The sequence below is a fragment of the Oryctolagus cuniculus genome, chromosome 6 (assembly GCF_964237555.1).
Source record: "Oryctolagus cuniculus chromosome 6, mOryCun1.1, whole genome shotgun sequence".
Taxonomy (NCBI): domain Eukaryota; kingdom Metazoa; phylum Chordata; class Mammalia; order Lagomorpha; family Leporidae; genus Oryctolagus; species Oryctolagus cuniculus.
Window position 1 is genome coordinate 63,236,266 of NC_091437.1, and position 22,587 is coordinate 63,258,852.

General features: G+C 40.6%; 1 protein-coding gene across 33 annotated transcripts in view; it reads left to right on the forward strand.

Moving 5' to 3' along the window:
- The window catches only part of NSD1 (nuclear receptor binding SET domain protein 1), a 148,134-nt gene that overhangs the window by 83,101 nt on the left and 42,446 nt on the right, over nucleotides 1–22,587 (forward strand). For all 33 annotated transcript variants that reach the window (XM_051844455.2, XM_051844450.2, XM_051844452.2 and 30 more), the window contains 7 exons: nucleotides 449–573; nucleotides 4,630–4,900; nucleotides 7,494–7,603; nucleotides 13,257–13,332; nucleotides 15,434–15,552; nucleotides 16,492–16,635; nucleotides 19,724–19,847. In XM_051844455.2, the coding sequence (XP_051700415.1) occupies nucleotides 449–573; nucleotides 4,630–4,900; nucleotides 7,494–7,603; nucleotides 13,257–13,332; nucleotides 15,434–15,552; nucleotides 16,492–16,635; nucleotides 19,724–19,847 (969 nt within the window). The remainder of the gene's footprint in view (nucleotides 1–448; nucleotides 574–4,629; nucleotides 4,901–7,493; nucleotides 7,604–13,256; nucleotides 13,333–15,433; nucleotides 15,553–16,491; nucleotides 16,636–19,723; nucleotides 19,848–22,587) is intronic.

Consider the following 22,587-nt stretch of genomic DNA (forward strand, 5'->3'; position numbering starts at 1 on the left):
TCATGTAGCAGTGGCACTTAAGTGAATATTCTGTCTAAATGTCTAATCTTCTACATAATCCAGAAAAATAATAATTAAAATAATCTATGGTGTGAATATATTTTATTCATGTATATTTATATATTTATCTTATTCAGACTATATTTTATGTTAGATATTTATGTTGGATATTGTTAATGTGTTGGCTTTATTTGTACTGATGTCAGTTACTATGGGACATTAATTTCAATTTAACCTTTTTCTATAGTTCCAAAAGTTCCTCCCTCCCATGTTCTCTGTATATGATTCAGTCATAGCAAATCATTTTCATCTTTTTGTATTTTAAGCTTAAGTCTGTTTTGCTAGGTGTTTTTCCATCATGGTGACTGTGTAAGGGTAGAGCTGGTTTCATGAAACAGTGGGTTTTCCTCTAGCTTTTTGGTTAATACTGAACTTGTTTCTCTTTTAGTTGTGCGGTCAGAGAAGAAACGCCTTAGGAAGCCAAGCAAGTGGCTTCTGGAATATACAGAAGAATATGATCAGATATTTGCTCCTAAGAAGAAACAAAAGAAAGTACAGGAGCAGGTGCACAAGGTGTGTTGTAACGTTTCAGCAAACGCTCACTGGCTCCCTTTCATGGTCTTTGTCTTCATAAGGTCACACTTTCTTTATCCTAGGATCCTACCTTTTCAGTTTTTGATCCTTAACTTTTAGCATAGTACCTAGAAAATAGTGGCTATTTAGGAAATGTAAATGGGTGTCTACGTGTCATGTGTGTGTGTGTCTCTGTGTGTCTGTGTGTGTTTGTGTACCCTCTTTGTTTCCAAAGAGTATTAAATGATTTAGGAATATTGCTGTGGTACAATGTTGTAAGAAACATAGGTTATAAAATAAACTGTATAGTCTGATTCTGTCTTTTTTTAAAGCTTTATTTTTTATTTGTTTGAAATACAAAATTACAGAGAGACGTAGAGCCAGAGAGAGGGTGGTTTTCCACCCACTGTTTCACTCCCCAAATGGCTGTAACCACTGAGCTGAGCTGATCTGAAGCCAGGAATCAGGAGTCTCTTCCCAGGTTTCCCATGCAGGTGCAGGAGCCCAAGCATTTGGGCCATCTTCTGCTACTTTGCCACAGTGCATTCAAATTTTTTAAAACAAATATTCTAATTTTTTTAATTTTAATTTAATTTAATTTTTTTGACAGGCAGAGTGGATAGTGAGAGAGAGAGAGACAGAGAGAAAGGTCTTATTTTTGCCATTGGTTCACCCTCCAATGGCCACCATGGCTGGCGCACCGCGCTGATCCGAAGCCGGGAGCCAGGTGCTTCTCCTGGTCTCCCATGCGGGTGCAGGGCCCAAGCACTTGGGCCATCCTCCACTGCACTCCCTGGCCATAGCAGAGAGCTGGCCTGGAAGAGGGGCAACCGGGACAGAATCCGGCACCCCGACCAGGACTAGAACCCAGTGTGCCGGTGCCACAAGGCGGAGGATTAGCCTAGTGAGCCACAGCGCCAGCCCCATACTGTTTTTTTAGAAAAAGATTTATTTGGCCACGGCGGCCATTGGAGGGTGAACCAACGGCAAAAAGGAAGACCTTTCTCTCTGTCTCTGTCTCTCTCTCTCATTGTCCACTCTGCCTGTCAAAAATAAATAAGAAAAGAAAAAGATTTATTTATTTGTTTGAAATAACAGATAAACAGATCTTCCATCCATTGGTTTATTCCACAAATGACCACAACAGTTGGGGCTAGTCCAGGCTGAAACCAGGGACCCAGAATTCTTATCTGGGTCTCCTGTTGAGGGTGGCAAGCTTTCCCAGGCACATTAAAAGGAAGCTGGATTGAAAGCAGAGCAGATGGGTCTCAAACCAGTGCTCCAGTATGAGATGTCCATAATGGGATTCCAGCATTGTAAGCTGTAACTTAACCTGCTGTGCCAAAACCATGGCCCCATGTTCTAGTTTGTTTGGTTTTTCAAGATTTATTCATTGAGGTACGGCACCATGGCTCACTAGGTTAATCCTCCGCCTGCGGCACTGGCATCATCCATATGGGTGCCGGTTTCTAGTCCCAGCTGCTCCTCTTCCAGTCCAGCTCTCTGCTGTGGCCTGGGAAAGCATCGGAGGATGGCCCAAGTGCTTTGGCCCCTGCACCCTCATGGGAGACCAGGAAAAAGCACCTGGCTCCTGGCTTTGGAACGGCACAGGGCCAGCCATAGCAGCCATTTTGGGGAGTGAACCAGCGGAAGGAAGACCTTTCTCTCTGTCTCTCTCTCTCTCACTGTCTATAACTCTACCTGTCAAATAAAAAAAAAAAAATTATTCATTGAACTGAATGCAGACTTAGAGAGATATCTTCCAAATGCTGGTTCACCCCCAATATGGCTTTTAATGATCTGGGCTGAACCAGGCTAAAGCCAGGAGCCAGGAGCCTTCTCTGGGTACAGGGGCCCAAGTACTTGGGCCATCTTCTGCTGCCTTCCCAGGTGCACCAGCAGGGAGCTGGATCAGAAGTGAAGTAGCCGGGCCTTGAACTGGTGCCCCTAATGGCATGCTGGCACCACAGGCTGTGGCTTAATCTATTGTACCACAGTGTGAGCCCCCAATTTCTATTTCTTTAAACCAATGTCTTATGAAGTAATTTAGAGGTATTTTGAGAGTACCCCAAAGACCCTACTTTGCAAATCTTAAAACATTTATCTTCATAACTAATTATCATAAGATATTTTTATATCTTGAAATTCCCAGGTTCACTGCTCATATCTACCTTTGGTTTGTCAAAGCCAGGAATGCAGGCTAGGACTATACATTATGACTATACATTGTATCTGGTTGTCTGACTGTTACATTATATCTGGTACAGGTTGCTACATTTTTTCCCCCTCCAAAGAGCTCTTCCATTTGCTGGTTCACTCCCTAGATGACTGGAACAGTCAGTCCTAGCCATGTCAAAGTCAGGAGCCCTGGGGCTTCTTCTGGGTCTCCCACATGCATGAGGGAGTGACAAACCTTGGGGCATCCTCTACTACATTCCAGGCGATTAGCAGGGAGCCAGGTCAAAAGTGGAGCAGCCAGGACACACACTGGCACACATATGGGATGCTGGCATTATAGGCAGCAGCCTTACCTTCAAGGCACAGTGCTGATCCCTACAATTCTTAAATCTCATTGAATCTAGAATAATTTTTTTTTCCCTTGACCAAGTAGCACACTTGTCAAAAAGTATTCACTTTCTAGATTGTTTCCTCATTGGGTGTCTTGCAGCTTATTTCTCCATCCTCTATGTTTCCCCTATGCTTTTTTTTTTTTTTAAGATTTATTTATTAATTTGAAAGAGTTACACGGAGAGAGAAGGAGACACAGAGAGGGAGAGAAGTCTTCCATCTGCTGGTTCACTCCCCAGTTGGCTGCAATGGTTGGAGGTGTGCCAATCCAAAGCCAGGAGTCAGAAGCTTCTTCCAGGTCTCCCTTGTGGGTGCAGGGGCCCAAGGACTTGGGCCATCTTCCACTGCTTTCCCAGGCTACTGCAGAGAGCTAGACTGGAAGAGGAGCAACCGAGAGAGAGAGAGAGAGCGAGAGCGAGAGAGATCTTTCATCTGCTGGTTCACTCCCCAAATGGCGGCAGTGGTCAGGGTTGGGCCAGTCTGGCGCCAGGAGCTTCTTCCTGGCCTCTCACGTGAGTGCACGTCCCCAAGGACTTGGGCCATCTTCTATTGTTTTCCCAGGCTATTAGCAGGGATCTGGATCAGAAGTGACTCAGCGCCCATTTGGAATGCCAGCACTTTAGGCAGTGGCTCAACCTTCTACACCACAGTGCCAGTCTCAGATTCCTCTCTTTTAAGTCATATTTTACCTCTGTTGATCAAGAAGCAATATATGTGGTTCCAAAAGAATACGCTGTTTTCTACCCACCGTTTCTTTGATGGTTTTTAATAAACACCAGTTGAAGATCCTTGCCTTTATCAGTACTGTCCATAATATTACTAGGTGTTACAAAAATGAAGACTTCTGGATTTATCTTTCTCTGTTTTTACCTAAAGTCTCTTTAATTGCTTGAACCCTTTCGTTGTCTTGAAATTCTGGAAAAGCAGAATTAGTGCTAATTTCCCATTAATTACCAATTTTAGCATTAAGGAATTCATTAGTAGTTGCTAAATTGGTAACATGTTAGGGAAACTTTTTTTTTATCGTATAGACTCAGGAATCTGTGTAATTTCAGTGAATTTCAGTCAACTGCATTTATTCTCTTGAAGATTATGAGATTTACCAAATTAACCATTTTAAGTGTACAGTTTTGTGACATTAAGTACAGTCACTTTGTTGTGCAATCATCATCAACATCAATCTCCAGAAATATTTCATCTCCCCAATCTGAAATTCAGTACCAGTTAGCCAGTTATTTCCTTTCCCCCAACTCCTGGTAACCACTATTCTGTTTCCTGTCTTACTGAATTTTACTATTCTCGGTATCTCATAGAGGTGGACTCATGTACTATTTCATGCACTTTTTCCCTTAGTAGCATGTCCTCATGTTTCATCTGTGTTTGTAACATGTGCTAGGATTTCATTCCTTTTTAAGCACACTATTCTTCCTGACACTCAAATTTTAACAATTTTGGCCTATGGATTCTATTTTAATATTTTGTTCTTAGGTAAGTTCCCGCTGTGAAGAGGAAGGCCTTCTAGCCCGATGTCAATCTAGTGCCCAGAACAAGCAGGTGGACGAGAATTCTTTGATTTCAACCAAAGAAGAGCCTCCAGTTCTTGAAAGGGAGGCTCCATTTTTGGAGGGGCCCTTGGCCCAGTCAGAACTTGGAGGTGGAAATGCTGAGTTGCCACAGCTTACCTTGTCTGTGCCTGTGGCTCCGGAAGTCTCTCCACGACCTGCCCTTGAGTCTGAGGAATTGCTTGTTAAAACACCAGGTAAGGTGGGGATGGGATCTTAATGTGTAAGCAGATATGATTGGAGGAAGCAGGAGATTTTAGTATGTTTTGATAGAAAGCCAACGTTGTATGTGTACAAAACAAATTGCCAACTTTTGTCCTGGGAAATTCCTACAATGCTATCTAATTTGATGATAGCTACTGACTATGAATTAATTCTTGGCACACTAAGAAAATATATTTTAAAAAAACTATTCATGCTGGCGCTACAGCTCACTAGGCTAATCCTCCGCCTTGCGGCGCCGGCACACTGGGTTCTAGTCCCGGTTGGGGCGCCGGATTCTGTCCCGGTTGCCCCTCTTCCAGGCCAGCTCTCTGTTGTGGCCAGGGAGGGCAGTGGAGGATGGCCCAAGTGCTTGGGCCCTGCACCCGCATGGGAGACCAGGAGAAGCACCTGGCTCCTGGCTTTGGATCAGCATGGTGTGCTGCCCGCAGCGGCCATTGGAGGGTGAACCAAGGGCAAAGGAAGACCTTTCTCTCTGTCTCTGTCTCTCTCTCACTGTCCACTATGCCTGTCAAAAAAAAAAAAAACAAAAACAAAAACAAAAACAAAAACTATTCATGCTTTGTTGTTCATCTTCATGATTGTTAATTAGCCCCTGTTTAAAATCAGCAACCAGAATAATCAGGTTTGGGGAGGGGCCCTGCACACTCATGGCATAAGCACCTGACCTCTGTGCATCACGTACTGGCTTAAGCAGTCCTTCTGTTACTTGGGAAGATGTTTAACCTCTGAAATTGTTTCTGCATCTGTAAATGGAAATTACAGTGTATATTATTATCTCCCTAAAGTAAACAGCTAGTAAGTAAAAGTATTCCTAGAAGTTTCTTCGCAGTTGCCTCTGACTTTATCATTCTTTGCATACACATTACCTGGGGAGAGCTAGAACTAAATGTACTACTTTTAATTCTCTTTCAGTATTGAATAGTGTAATCAAACAAGGAATGGGAAGAACCCTTCTCTTTTGTACCCCTATAAATTTTGGACTTTTTTACATGTCAAACCATAGTTTGTGATGTTAACTATTTCAAAAAAAAAAAAAACAAAAACACCCCTCAAATCTCAATTGTGTCTAATAAGGCAAAACAAAAGATTTTCTTTAAAAGATCTATTGGAAAGGCAGAGTGATTGAGAGAGGGGGAGAGACAGAAATAAGGAGATCATCTACCTGCTTGTTCGCTCTCCAAATAGCCACAATCGTCAGGGCTATGTCAGGCAAAGCCAAGAGCCAGAAAGTCCATCCCGTCTCCCACATGGATGGCTCAAGTGTTTGGACCATCTTCTGTTGGTTCTGAGATGCATTACCAGAGAGTTGGATTAGAAGCAAGGCAGCCGGGATTCAAACTGGCCCTCTGATGTGAGATGCTGATGTTGCAACCGGGCAGCTTAACTTGGTGCCCCAACAACGAAAAGTTTTTTTAAAGAATGGTAAAGGTAGTTACTCTTTAGGAGACAAGCATGAGGCTATTTTATGTAATTCTTTAGACCTAGAAAGTAAGCAAGTGTCTTATTTATTTATAGTCAGAGCAAAAATAATAATATTGATCCATTTATGTCCAGAATCTAGGCTGCGTTTTTATTCTACTTCTCTTTGCTTTTGTCTTTACTACCAATTAATTGCAATACAGGCAGGTTCAGATTGTGACTTCTCCCTTAGTTATTTTGCAATTTTTAAAAATGTCAGGCCGGTGCCGGGGCTCAATAGGCTAATCCTCCACCTAGCGGCGCCGGCACACCGGGTTCTGGTCCCGGTCGGGCCGCCGGATTCTTTCCCGGTTGCCCCTCTTCCAGGCCAGCTCTCTGCTGTGGCCCGGGAAGGCAGTGGAGGATGGCCCAAGTACTTGGGCCCTGCACCCACATGGGAGACCAGGATAAGCACCTGGTTCCTGCCATCGGATCAACGCGGTGCACCGGCCACAGCACTCCAGCCGTGGTGGCCATTGGAGGGTGAACCAACGGCAAAGGAAGACCTTTCTGTCTGTCTGTCTCTCTCACTATCCACTCTGCCTGTTTAAAAAAAAAAAAAAAAAAAAAGTCCACACACAGGACGAACATCTTCACATTAATTTGTGTCTTCATTGGCTAAAGTTTGTGTTTGTAATAAGTAAGACAGCATTTAAAACCAGAGGAGAGACTGAAATCTTCTATCTGTTGATTCACTCACCAAACACCTGCAACAGCTGGGGCAATGCCAAGCTGAAGTCGGGAATAGAGAGCTCCATATGAAAGTGGCCCTTATACTTAGGCAGTCATCCACTGCCTCCCAGGAGCATTAGCAGGGAGCTAGAACAGAAGCATGGAGTAGCCAGGACTCAAACTGGCTACTCCATGTGGAATATGACATCACAAGTGGTAGTCTAACTCACTGTGCCACAATGCCCACCCTAGCATTTTCCTTTTTTAATGTTATTTAATATTAGAATTAATAAATCCTTATCCTGTCCCTTCTCATAAGATGATGAGGAAATTACAAACAATACTTTCATTGATTTTGCATGGTCTGTCGATGTTTTCAGCATTAGCTTAATGCTCCGTTTTAAATCATCTAATGAAAAGATACATGCATTTCAGGAAATTATGAAAGTAAGCGTCAACGAAAGCCAACGAAGAAGCTTCTTGAATCCAATGATTTAGACCCTGGATTTATGCCCAAGAAGGGTGACCTTGGCCTTACTAAAAAGGTATGTTAGTTTTATCAATTCTAAAATACAGTTAAACCAGCAAGTGTGGGATTTTAAAAACAAGTAATATTTATGACATTGATATAAATGCACAGTTGTTTCCCCTCATGCTTGGGTTCATTTTCTGCAGTATAAGTTACCCTTGTTTAACCACAGCCCAAAAATATTTAATGGAAAATTAAAGAACAAAGTGTAAGTTTTTAATCACACACAACTCTAAGTAGCATAATGAAATTCCATGCCTTCCCACTCTGTTCCATGGAGACATGATTCATCTCTCTGTGGTTGTATCAGGACTACTGTATAAGCCACCTACCTGTACTTAGTAGCCACTTAGGCTGTCACAGTATTGCATAACTTGTATTCAGGTAACAGTTACTTAATTTAATAATGGCCCCGAAATACAAGGGCAGTGATGGAGGCAATTCACATCTGTCAAAGAAAAGTCATAACGTGCTTCCTTTAAGTGAAAACATGAAAATTCTCTACTTACTAAGGAAAGAAAAAAATTTTCTGCTAAGATTGCCAAGATCTGCCATAAGAACAAATCTATTCATGAAGTTGTGCAGAAGAAAAAATTTTGTCCTGTTGCTTCTCATACTGCAAAAGTTATGGCAACAGTGTGTGATAAATGCTTAAGTGGAAAAGGCATTAAATTTGTGGATCGAAGACATGAACAGGAAGCATGTTCTGATTGATGGCAGAAAATTGTGCCTGAAGGCATTGAGCCTATGTGAAGATTTTTTGAAGGAATCCCCCGAAAGGAGTGACATCAAGTTATTTACTGCAACTAAAGGATGGTTACGTAGATTGAGGAATAGGTTTGAACTGAGAAAGCAAAAAAAATTAATGGAGAGGCTCTGTTTGTCAGTGAAGAAGTGCTGCCAGATTGCTGGCAGAGTTGAAGAGCAATTCTTCAATTTTGATTAAATGAGGCTGTTTAGGAAGAAGATTTCCAGTAGAACCTACGTTCATAAAAGTGCAAAGGAGGCACCAGGGCATAAAACATGGAAGGACAGATTAACTCTGGTGAGTATAGTACAATAAAATATTTTGAGAGAGGGAGAAAGAAGGAAATGTGTTTACTTTACTGTTAAATGTATTGTTATAATTGTTCTGTTTTGTTGTTAATCTCTTTTTCTAAGCTTAATAAATTACATTATACTCTAGGTGTATGTATATGGGAGAAAACACACATAGGATTCAGTTCCATTCACTGTTTCAGGCATCCACTGGAGGTCTTAGAATGTATTCACTGGATAAGGGGACTGCTGTACATAGAAAACAGTGCCAGCAGACAGACGTGGTCTATGTGAGAGATCCTGTATTTAAAGGCTGTTGTACAGTTGTATGGCCATATATATGAACTGATTGCAGGTGTTCTTTACAAAGGAAAATGTAAAAATAAACAAAAAACAAAACAAAACCTCTGAGTACACTTTTTGTTTGTAGTAATTTTCCCTGGGGTCAGAGCCTCTTACCTGACTTCTTCTTCCCTTCCCTCCCTAAAGCTACCAGCTTACTCTTAACCCCATTACCATCTCTGCTGTAATTCAGGCAGAAATATTTAAACATAAGTTTCTGAATTTGCAGTCATTGAATCAATATGCCTGTGATGGTTTTCCTCTCTAGTGCTTTCCCTCTTTGTCTAGTGTAAGTGTTAGCCATTTTGCAAGATTGTTGGAAGAGCTGGATGAGAAGGACAATGAAAACTGGGATTCATTTGAATGTTTTGGAGGTTAGAAGTGCCGTTTGTTGTCAGGTGATAAATTAAATAGTATTTGGCCGGCGCCGCGGCTCACTAGGCTAATCCTCCGCCTGCGGTGCCAGCACACTGGGTTCTAGTCCCTGTCGGGGTGCCGGATGCTATCCCGGTTGCTCCTCTTCCAGGCCAGCTCTCTGCTATGCCCCGGGAGTGCAGTGGAGGATGGCCCAAGTGCTTGGGCCCTGCACCCGCCTGGGAGACCAGGAGAAGCTCCTGGCTCCTGGCTTCGGATCAGCGCCATGCGCAGGCCGCAGCGCGCTGGCTGCGGCGGCCATTGGAGGGTGAACCAAGGGCAAAGGAAGACCTTTCTCTCTCTCTCTCACTGTCCACTCTGCCTGTCCAAAAAAAAAAGTATTGTACAAGGTGAGTCATGGCAGGCTTTTGTATTATGCTAAAGATGAGGTGATGACAACCAGTTTTGAGGAAAGTCAGAATTGAGGCCAGTTAAATGAATGAATTGAAGGCAATAAGGTAAATCCTCAGTTTTAAGACTAAGTTCCTTTAAAAATTATGTTCATTTATACAATCTTACTCTCAAATGCAGTTTTCAAAAGTGTGACTTCATGTTTGTGTGTTAACTTTTCCTAGGGAAATAGAAAGCATGATATAATTTATATGCTTACATTCGATTTATATAGGCAAATACAGATCTTATTTTGAATTGGTATAATTTTTATCTATTAAATGCATAGGTCTTAATTGTTCTGTTTGATGAGTTTAGACAATTGTGTATATATCATGTAATGACCACTCAAACTAGGTGTAATCTATAATCATTACTGCAGAAAATCCTGTGCCACCTTTCAATTTACTACTCTGTGGTCCAGAAGAAATGCTTTCTTACCTCTGTCGATGTAGATTACATTTCCTTATTCTTTTCTTTAGATTTATTTTTTATTTTATTCTATTTATTTGAAAGGCAGAGTTAGAGGGAAAGACAGAGGCAGGTCATCCATCCCCAACGTGGCTGCAACGGCCAAGGCTGGGCCAGCCTGAACCCAGGAACCAGGAGCATCTTCCATGTCTCCCATCTTGGGCCGCCTTCTTTCCCAGGCACATTTACTGGAAGCTGAATTGGAAGTGGAGCAGCCAAGAATTGAACTAGCACCCATATAGGATGCCGGCACTGAAGGTGTTGGCTTATCCCGTTACGGCACAACACCAGCCCCAGTTTTGCTTGTTCTTACACATTAATATTGCTTTGTTTTTGTCTTATTTTGACTTCTTTTATTCAACCTATGTTTTTGAGATACATCCACAATGATATGATTTTTTTCCTATTTTATTGCTAAATAATATACCATTGTATTGTTGTTTCATAATTTGCTTATCCATTCTCCTATTGAGAATGTTTGAGAGTGAGTCTTTTTCACTATCAATCATCACTAGATGGATTTTTTCCAATTCTATTTGTGGTCATATATTTTATTTCTTTTGGTTTAAGTACTTAGAAATGGAATTGATAGACTCCATGCATGTTTAAGCTTTAAACAATCTGTAAAAATAGTTCTCTGAAGTGGTTTAACACTCCACTGGCAGTAAATAGTATTTCTGATGGGTCTACATTTTTACTAGCATTTGATTTATTAATCTTTTTAAATTTAGCCATTCTAGTGAGTATTTAAATTTATATTAAATTTACATTTCTTTTTCTCCCTCCCTCTGTTCCTTGCTGAGAGAGAGAGAGAGGGAGGGAGGGAGGGAAGGAGGGAGAGGGAGAGGGAGAGAGAGAGAGATGTTCCATCTGCTGGTTCACTCCCCACATGGCTTGGACCAGGCTGAATCCAGGAGCCTGGAACTCCATCTGAGTCTCCCATATTGGTGGCAGGGAGCTAGATTGGAAGAAGAGTAGCTGGGACTTGAACCTGTATGAATGTGGGAACCCGCTCTGTCATGTCATCCTCTGTATTTTTCTAATGATTATTACTTGTTGAGTCCTTTAGTGTGTGCTTGTTGATCATTCCTGTATCTTTTTGAAATAATTGTTGAAGTATACTTACATTGTTCATTAGGCTGTTCATCTTGTGCTTTTTTTTTAATGGGTTCTTTATATATTTGAGATGCTACAGTGCCTTTATCCTATAAATGTTTCTTCCCAGCCTAAATCTTTCATACTCATTTTCTAATTTTTTTTTAAGTTTAGTGTAGATTTTGTACAGTTGTTTCTATTTTAATTTATAAAATTTATGTTTCCTGTACTGTTTTAAAACTGTAATCTTGGGGACATTCTAATTATTTTGCTCTCCAGCTTTTAATAGAATATTTAATAATGAGCTATAGATTGCTTGTCTAAATTATAAAGTTGCTGTTTTTCCTTAAATTTTGCAAATCTGATTTTGTATATGAATTATTTTGCTTCATTTCATTGGATACTTAACATTTGCCTTTTTGTTTTACTTGATCAAACTGGTATACAGTAAACGTGAGGAAAGTTGTATTTTTATAGTTTATGAATATATTTTAGTGAACAGTGAGTTCACAGCTTTGTTTCTTGTTTTGGTTACCTTACAGCATGAAAAACATCTATTTTATTGATTTTTTATAACTGCTAAATTTTAACATGTGGTTAGATGAAAAATATTATACTTTAGAAGACATTTCTTGGTGTGGAAACTAATTTATACATACATTAGTGGGGGAATAAATTGTGTAGATTCTCCATTAGATTTTTGATTTATGAATGCTTTGAATTTTAATATTACTCCAATTTTGATTCATCTGAAGCCAGCTAGGTAGGAAAGATAATACCCTGTTCCAGAGCTATTTAATATTTAAAGGTCAGGGCTGGTGCTGTCGCATAACTGGTAAAACTGTCAACTGTGGTACATCATCCCATATGGGTTCCAGCTCACATCCCAGCTGCTCCACTTGCAGTCCAGCTCCCTGCTAGTGTGCCTGGGAAAGCAATGGAGGATTGCCCAAGTCCTTGGGCCCCTGCACTAACGTGGTAGAAAAGGAAGAAGCTCCTGGCTCCATACTTTGGATGAGCCCAGCTCTGGCCATTTGGGGAGTGAACCAGCAGATGGAAGATCTCTCTCTCTTTCATGTCTCTCCCTCTCTCTCTGAATCTGCGTCTCTCTCTCGCTCTGATTCTGCCTTTCAAATAAATAAATAAATAAGTCTTTTAAAAAATATTCAAAGCTCATCAAGTAAATAAGCCTTTGTCAAATCAAATGGCTATAAACACAATTTTAGGAAGATCAATTTTAAATATTGCCTGGGGTGGAATAGAACCTAACCACTTAGTCTCTATGGAGTTACTCCTTTTTCTTCTCTCCCACTTCTGTAGAGTGGCATTTTGTATCTGTATATTAAAAGAATCTAGGTAAGTTTTTTCTTGTTAAAGGAGAAGTGGTTACAGATTTTGAAGCAAGTTTTACCTAATGCCTTTCCCCGTGAAGTTTCTGTTCTACTATCTTACTGTTCTGTTACTATTAACATACTGTGTATTTTTGTTTTTAAAGATTTATTTATTTGACAGGCAGAGTGACAGAGGGAGAGACAGAGAGATGCTCCATTCTCTGCTCCTCCCCTCTATTGACTGCAATAGCCAGGGCTGGGCCAGACCAAAGCCAGGATCCAGGAACTCTGTCATAGTCTCACATGTGGGTCGCAGGGCCCTGAGCTGCTTTCCCAGGCACATTATCAGGAAGCTGGTTTGGAATTGGGATATTCAGGATCTGAACTGGCACTCCTATATGGGCTAGTTGTTAGCATCACAAGTGGCAGCTTAACTTGCTGTGCCACAGTGCCAGCCCATATCCTACTGTTTTTGATTCACTAAAACTAGCCAGGATTCTGGATCTGGCAATAAAGTTTTTGGCATGAGACAGAAAAGACTTATTTTCTATTCCTTCTTAAACCTTGTTGCTTTTTACTTATTTATAGTGTTATGAAGCTGGTTGCTTGGAGAATGGGATTACTGAATCATGTGCTGTATCTCGTTCAAAAGAGTTTGGCGGAGGTGAGTATTTTTGAGGTTGAGAAAATAATTCAGAGATAAGTTTGAAAGGACTCTGTCCATTAAGTAGAGAAATCATGACATAAGTAAGCAAGGCCAGTAAAGTTGACAGTTCCTAAGATTAGCTTGCCCAATATATGCTTCCTACAACTATGCATACAATTAGAAAGTTCTGTTGTCATTTTTAGGCTTTGGCCGTTGTCTTAAATGAAGTTATAATTATATTTGAGTAAGGAAATGTTTGAAACAATAGGGGAAAATAGCTCTTAATTTTCCTGCTAGTCAAACTCTCCAGATTCTATCATTAATTTCTTGATTTTGATTTAATTTTTATTTCTATAGGATAGAAAGTATGCAATTTGAGTTAAAAGAAGATTATAGAATCACCTTTGGGAGTCCTTCACAAATAGTCTTTGTTTCTTTGGTCACATTTATAACTTTTGATTGTTAGTATTTGCTTGAAAAAGAGAGCTTGCAATGGAGGCTCTTCCATTGCAGTTGTCTCTTAATGGCTTGAGAATCTTTCACGTTAAATTAGAAGCTGTCTCTGTTTATTGAACATCTGTCTACTCTTTCTGGTTCTTTGGTAGGACTGTTACCTATAACACATATATAGCATTGTAAAGTGTTAGTATATTATCTATATTATCCTTGTCTTACAGAAGAAACTTAAAGATGAATGAGACAGCAGAGCTGGGAAACTAAATCTACACCAAATTCTTTTCCACACTACTTGTTACCACCCTGGAATTTCTCCATGCCAGTTCATTCTACCACTTTGATTATTCATTTGCCAATGTCATTTTTTACTTAGTGTTATTCTTGAACTATCCTAGATTTTAGTGCACTATATCACATGTGTTCTGTCATCAAAGAATATTTTAAGATACTTTGACCCATATGATTATTAAATTTTCTAATATGTAAACTTAGAAGTATGTTTGTTGTAAACATGTAGACAATTATAATTAAAAATGTGGTCAGTTACCGTGCTTGATTTTAAAATACCATTCTAAATAATACCAACTCTTTTTCTGTAGTTTATATTTCAGTTTTTTTTTTTTTGCAATACCCGCAAAAACCTTGTTGTTTGTAAATTTTGTTCTAAGTGTTACAGCTTATAAAAATGTTGAACTTCTGTGCTGCCATCAAATTAACTGTCCCCTAACTTGTAGACTGTCAGCAGATTGATAACCAAGCTTCACCATCATTCAGGCAGACAAAAAGGAGAACACAGAGTTGAAATGTATGTGATGGAAAAAGAGTGTTCAAGGGTGTGCTGCCACTGCACAAATACCCTAATTTAAGTCACTAAATGTATGGAGAGGCCCATCTCCCCAGCCACATCTTATGTATTTCAGCCCACATCTGAAACTTTATATCATAGAGATAACTATTTTTAAAATTTATTTTATTTATTTGAAAGAGTTACGGGGGGGGGGGGTCTTCCATCCACTGAGTCTCTCCACAGATAGCTGCAATGGCTAGAGCTGGGCCAGGATGTGACTAGGAGCCCGGAGCTTCTTTCAGGTTTCCCACATGGGTAGCAAGGGCCCAAATACCTGGGCCATCTTTCACTTCTTTTCCCAACCATTAGCAGGAAGCTGGATCAGAAGTGGAGAAAATAGGACACGAACCAGTGACCATATGGGACGGCAGTGTCATAGGCGGCGGCTTTACCTGCTATACTACAAATGCTGGCCTCCAGAGATACAACTTAATGTCTGTAATCTTGGAGTCTATAGATTAGTATCTTCTTCTGTCTAGTAAATACATTTACTTTCCATCTGTAGGATACTAAAATCTCTGGAGGAATTGCAAATTTTATCATTTCAATCATACGAAGTAAAATTGCTTCAATAGCCTTTACATGTACTGTTAAATCAGTTTGAGGCACAACTCATGTGTAGCCATTTTCCTAGCTAGTTTGAAGGAAGGGGTAAGTCTATTCTTTTCACCTTGTTTTCCTGTTCTACAAATCTGAAAAGTTTTAAAATTAGTTTATACACTAACATACCGTAATTCTTTGTGATCCCTTTTTTAAAGACCATTCTTAGAAATGTATATAATAGCCAGCAGGTAACACCTGTTTTTCTTGTCATAGGCACTACCAAGATTTTTGATAAACCAAGGAAACGAAAAAGACAGAGGCATGTTGCAGCTAAGGTGCAGTGTAAAAAAGTGAAAAATGACGACTCATCAAAAGGGATGCCAGGGTCAGAGGTATTACCAAGTTCCTCATCTTTAACCTTCCAAAGAGAAGTTCCTTTGCACTGTAGAGGCCACACCCCTCTTCCCCTTGAATTTGCTTAAGAATAGTATTCTACTGAAATGGCTAATAAGTGTAAGGAATCTTGAAGAAAAGGAAGGACTGATCCTAGTAAAATAATTATTTGCATAGTCCACGTAGTGCAACTATGCATATGGCCTTTTTTAGAAGATTACATCCAGTGCTTTAGGTGTCATGTAAAATGTATATTGAGTAAATTTTTTTCTAAAACCAGAGAGCACAATAGCAAGTATACCATACAATCTGCATAAAGTTTGATATTGCCCTTTGAAAGTTGAGGCTGCTGCAATTAAGGGGAATGTTGATTTGCTTATTTATTGACCATTAATTGCTTAATTTTAATATAATGTTTATATATATCAGCTTTCAGGAAATGAAGATACATTTAAAACCATTTCCTTGTAGAGCATCAGTGCAGTCATTGATGCTACCTCTGGCTTTCCAGCTAATTTAATGAAAATTAGAAGAAGTCAAGTCAACATCAAATGTTAAGATGCAGAGTGTTTCTTTCCAGTACAATATGAATAGAATGCCCAAGGGGGGCATTATATAGGAAACACTGATCTTGAAAGGACAAATAAGTAATCAAATAAACTTAAGAATGTTTTCTCTCCCTTAGTGAAACCTTAAAATGGAACAGCCCAAAAAGTTCCAGTGGAACAGCCTCAGAGCAGTTAGTGGCAGGGCATGAGGCGCCCACTACCCGCCCAATCACAGCAGGGTTAGAACTAACATTGCATGCAGTCCGCCCGCGTGATTGGCTGAACATCTGTAAGTGCTTAATGGCTAGACAAATAGCAGCCCAGAGGGAGGGGGTCAAATGGAGGAGACATCGATAATACAGATGTGGGACATTATCTTTTCTCTGCAAGGGAGAACTCATGGCTCACAGGACGACTGCAAGTCCTAAGGAGGCTGTTGAGGAGGGCGTAGAACACGACCCTGGGATGCCCGCGTCTAAAAAAATGCAGGGTGAACGAGGTGGCGGAGCTGCACTCAAGGAGAATGTTTGTCAGGTAGAGAATGTTTGCCCACTTGTATTTTCATTGCATGCTTATCTTCTAAGGGAAACCCTCTCTGTGTCTCTTAGTAACTCAATTATCACAGAATAAATGTGCTTTTGAACGATTCCAGTAGAGTCACTCCATTTAAGGCTGTAATTCTTCCATCTACCCAAAGAGAAAGGAAGAGAAAAAGTTTTCAAGAGTGATTTTAGCTTTGAGATTTTTTTGTTTGCTTGTTTTAAAGTGATAACTTTAGAAAGCCTATGACATATTTTCTGGTTTAATAAATACTTACACAGTATTTACTATGTATCAGGGAACATTCCAAGCACTTTATAAAGATTACATCATTCAGTCATAGTGTTCTCATCGGGTAGCAAGAAGCTCAGTCATGCAGGTTAAATAGCCTGTTTGAGGGATACCATAAAGCCCAGATGTAAACTGAGGCTGTGTGCATGTAAAGCCTTCACATTGTCAGGTTAGGTTGGGACGCACTCTCCGTATCTGAGATACCACTCTGTTGTTAACGTGCCTTTGTGTGGCTTTGGGAGGAGTCAATTAAATTGTTGCTTTGTGCATGTTCTTTTTTTTTATTTTTTTTAAAGGTTCTAAATTTACTTATGTAAATTCTTAAAGCCTGTCATATAAAATTTGAAAATATTACTTTGTTTTCATCGAAACTATTAGAAAGGCTCAGAATATGTTGTGACTAATTTAATTTCATTCCAATTTTTTTTTGCTTATTCCTTTTCACTACTATATAAAGAATGCTGATCGTATTCAGACTAAATCTCAAACACAGTATTAATGCTCAGACATTTATGCCCAGTGTTTACTGAGCTGGAAAAGTCATAGTCCAAATACATTTTACAAAGATTATTTGAAAAAAAAAAAAAAAGTTCACAGATATGCTGTCTCTGTGGCGCTGGGTTGTGTGGATCAGTCTGTGAATTTGTTTTCCTGTTGTTAGCGCTTTCACTTACTCTGTTGTGACCTAGTTTTAAAAATGCATTGTGTGGTCCATAACAGTTAATTTGAAAGTTTTGTTCTTTCATTTTTTACTGTATTTGAAGTCTCTCTGAATTTGTGAAAACTGATATGATTGGCACTCTGTACATACAAAGTAAAATATATAACATGGCATTTTTCAGTTTCTGCATATTGATAGTGGACAATGAGAGATTCAAATATTTGAGAACAGCTTATACTACCAGTTTATTATGGCTATAGAATTCCTTTTTGGCCTTTCTTCCCACAATGTTCCTACTCATTTATTTATTTATGCTTTGATGTCTTTGGGTGACCAACATCTGTTCTGTTTCTTTGAGTCCTTAAGACAATAGAACTTGCTGAGTCAGTTTTCTCTTTCTTGCCTTACATAAGTATAATTGGCTCTTCTATATGTAGGTTTCATATCCTTAGATTCAGTCAGTCATAGATCAGAAATTGAGGGGTGGGAGTGGGCAGGATTGTTGCTGACTATGTAGTTAGGTGAAGATGGTTACATCTGTACTGAACATGTGCAGACTTTTTTTTCCCCTTGCCATTATTCCTTAAACAATATGGTGCAACAACTTTTTACATAGAAATCTGAGGTATTATTAATATAAATTTAGAGTATATGGGAGAATGTGCATACATTATGTGCAAATAGTGTGCTATTTTATGTAAGGGCTTTGAGCATGTGCTGAGTTTGTCATTAGTGGGGTGGAGTATGTAAGGCCTTTCACACACCCCCTCCCCATTTTTAGCATCTTTATGCTAATTATAGGGATACAAATCAGGATTTTAGAGTGGTGATAGAAGCAAATGTTGAGAATTTGCAGAATTTTCATAGCTCTTACAGTGTCTTCATAGCAACTGTTTTGGATTCTTATTCCTAAACCTCTGTCTTAAATGACACTGCCTTAGATGAGATTGTTTCAGAAACACAGTCACTTTGAGATGGTTCTAGATTCATCTCCTAGGGCTGGTCAGAAGTTTATAGGAGCAGCAGGCCAGCGTCACTATCATCAACCACTACAGTAGCCTCCTGACTTGTCTCTCTTCTCTTCTCTACTCTGCTCTGCCCTTTTTGTCTTGAAGTCAGTTCTCTGTGTAGCAGTTGGAGGGCTCTTTTTAAAAGAACAATTGGGGGCCTGCACTGTGATGCAGGGTGTTAATGCCCTGGCCTGAAGCACTGGCATCCCATATGGGCACCAGTTCGAGACTCGGCTGCTCCTCTTCTGATCCAGCTCTCTGTTATGGCCTGGGAAAGCAGTAGAAGATGGCCCAAGTCCTTGGGCCCCTGCACCCGTGTGGGAGACCTGGAAGAAGCTCCTGACTCCTGACTTCGGATTGGCACAGCTCTGACTATTGCGGTCGATTGGGGAGTGAACCATCTGATGGAATACCCATCTCTCTGTCTCTGTCTCTCTGTCTCTGTCTCTCTCTTTCTCCCTCCCCCCCATCCTCTCTCTCTGTAACTGGCTTTCAAATAAATAAATAAAACTTAAAAAATAAAAAAAGGAACTGATTTTAGCCATCCCTTGGTAAAACTATAAAGGCACACCTTTGCGATTAGAATAAAATCTGAAACTACAAGCATCTACATCTTTCTTGCTTGTTTTTTTTTAATCTTTTATTTATTTATTTATTTATTTGGCTGCTTCGTACCTTGGTCTACATAGACACTGTCTTTCCTAGTGATTCTCAAACAGTCCATAGGATTTCCTCTTGTGGATTTTCTGTACTTGCTGCTCGCTGGGTCCTTCAAATCTTCAAGTGGTTGAAACGTCATTACAAGCTGTGCTTGAGATGTCATCCCTGATCACCAATCTGTTTTGAATCTGTTTTGATTTTCTACTCAACATTTGTTATCTGACCTTTCCTATTTAATTGTTCACTTGCATCTTTTATTACTAGAATATAAGAACCTTAAAAGCCAGAAACTTTGTGATGCCTGGCACAGAGGAGGTAATTATTAGCTATTAGTAGAATGAATGGTGACATTTCTTGTTTCTGACAAAACTGCTTCTTAACCTTGTTTTCATGAGGCCCTTCCAATTGAGAGTTTCAAAGACCTTTTTCTACAGACAGACTTCTTTTCTTGTTTTAACAGAACTGTGAGAAACTGGGTGAGCTGCTCTTGTGTGAGGCTCAGTGCTGTGGGGCTTTCCACCTGGAGTGCCTTGGGTTGACTGAGATGCCCAGAGGAAAATTCATCTGCAATGAATGTCGAACAGGTAAAGTAGATACCAAAGAGTCTTATGAAGATGGTTTTTGTTGTAAGCTTTTCAAGGGGGAAAAACATTAACTGGGGACACTGTTTTGTTTTACTACTGGGCTGGTTGCTACAGAATCAGAAATGGGTTCTTTGTGGTCCCTGCCCTCAGAAAAGTATACCAAATAATAAATGGATCACATTATTGGAAGTATAGTGTGAACAAGTATGAACTCTACCATTTAGGAAGAAAACTGAGTTTGGCTTGGAAAAGATAGAAATTGCTCTGGGGCAAGAAAAGGGCACAGAGTCTAGTAATGAAAGTGCATGAAATGTTGTGGGGTGAGAAAGATATGCAGTGTATTTAGAGTTTGAGATATTTTAGTTAATAGTAGAAGGAGTGACTAAGGAGAGCTTTTCAGTGACAGGTGATATTTTATGTTTCTTGGTCTGGTGGTGTGTTTATGAACTATACACTTAGGATTGTTTTTTTGTTAATTTATTTGAGAGGCAGAGTTACAGAGAGAGAGATCTTCCACCTGCTGGTTAACTTTCCAAATGGCCGCAAAGGCCAGAGCTGGGCCAATCCAAAGCCGGGGAGTCAGGAGCTTCTTCTGGGTCTCCTATGTGGGTTCAGGGGCCCAAACTTTTGGGCCATCTTCCACTGCTTTTCCAGGCTATAAGCAGAGAGCTAAATCAGAAGAACAGCAGCCGGGAAACGAACTGAAACCCATATGGGATGCCGGCACCATAGTCGGAAGCTTAGCCTGCTATACCACAGTGCCAGCCCTGGATTTATGCATTTTCATAAGGCAAGAAAGAAGTTGGTTTTTGATGCCACTTGGGAAATCCTTTTTCCATTACAGAGTGGTAGTTTGAGACATGGCCGTTCTTGCTTTGGATCCCAGCACCCCACTTAATTCTTCTGGGAAGCACCAGATAATGACTGAAGTATTTGAGTCCCTGCCACCAATGTGGCAGGCATGAATTCCTGGCTCCTGGCTTCAACCTGGTCCAGCCCAAGCTCATGCAACCATTTGTGTAGTGAAAGAGCAAATGAAAAAATGTCTTTCTGGCCTGTGCAGCGGCTCAATAGGCTAATCCTCTGCCTGCGGCGCCGGCACACCAGGTTCTAGTCCTAGTCGGGGCGCTGGATTCTGTCCCGGTTGCTCCTCTTCCAGTCCAGCTCTCTGCTGTGGCCCGGGAGTGCAGTGGAGGATGGCCCAAGTCCTTGGGCCCTGCACCAGTATGGGAGACCAGGATAAGTGCCCGGCTCGTGGCTTCGGATCAGCGCGGTGTGCTGGCCGCAGCGTCCATTGGAGGGTGAACCAATGGAAAAGGAAGATCTTTCTCTCTGTCTCTCACTGTCCACTCTGCCTGTCAATGCAATGCCTGCCTCCCATATGGGCGCTGTTCTGTGTCTTGGCTGCTCTACTTTTGATCTAGCTCCTTGCTAATGTGCTTGAGAAAGCAGTTGAAGATGGCCCAAGTCCTTGTTTCTCTGCACCCCTGTGTTAGAGCCAGAAGGAGTTCTAGACTCCTTGTTTCAGCCTGGCACAGCCTCAGTCACAGAGGCTATTTGGGGCATGAACCAGCAGATGGAAGACCTCTCTTTGTGTCTTTCCCTCTTTCTGTAACTTTGCCTTTCAAATAAATAAATGTCTTTTTTTTTTTTTTTTAAATATTTATTCGAAAGCAGAGTAACAGAGAGAGGAAGCTCTCTCTGTCTCTGCCTTTGCCTCTCTATAACTCTTTCTTTCGAATGGATAATTAATTTTTTTTTAAAAAAAGAGAGAGATGGAGCAGCCAGGACTCTAACTGGAACCCATATGGGATGCTGACGCCTCAGGCAATGGCTTTACCCACTACACCACAGTGCCAGCCCCATAAGTACGTCTTTGAGAATGTGTGAATGGGGATTGGATCAGAAAATAGGAATGGTCAGCTGAGACTAGCTTATCTTAAGGGCATGTTCATTTTTCAGCATCATTATGTAGGTACTACAGCATTTAAGTAGTAGAAAAATCAGAGATGAAAGTATCAGTCTTATGCTCTTAAGTCATTGAAGCCCTAGTTGTAGATGATGTCATCTAAAGAGAAGGCATCTGTGTAGTGAGAGGAGGGCCATAGGAGGAACTGCTGGAGTCAGCATCTATAAAATAGCTGTCGGTATCTATAAAACCACAGGAGTGGAGTGTCATTGGCAGAGGCAGATGTGGCAAAGACACTAAGGAAGATGAAGAGTGAAAAGAGGCTTTTGTACTTGAAGATGAGAATGTGTTTGACATTTTGCCAGAGTGTACTAAATCAGGTTGAATGGTGATTGGGGAGCAGTGTACTCTGCTTCTTGAAGTTGACTTTAGTGGTTTGTAGGATACAGTTCTTAAACTAGGATAGTAAATAAATTTCTACAAAGAGTGTAAAAGGGTGGAGTATACTTACAGCATCAGAAGAGCATATTTTTTGAAAAGGTAGCATTGAAATGAGATGATTTTGTGGAGTAATGAGGCAGATAAAGGAAGCTGGTTTATTCCCCAAATAACTGCAACAGCTGGAGTTGGCCCAGGCTGAAGCCATAAGCCTGGAATGATCTCCCATGTGGGTGCAGGGTCCCAAGGACTTGGGTCATCTTTTCCTGCTTTCCCAGATGCATTAGCAGGTAGCTGGATCAGAAGTGGAGCAGACCAGAAGCAAACAGGCGGTTATATGGGTTGCTGGCATTGCAAGCAGCAGCTTAAACCCCTGTGCCACAGCACTGGCCC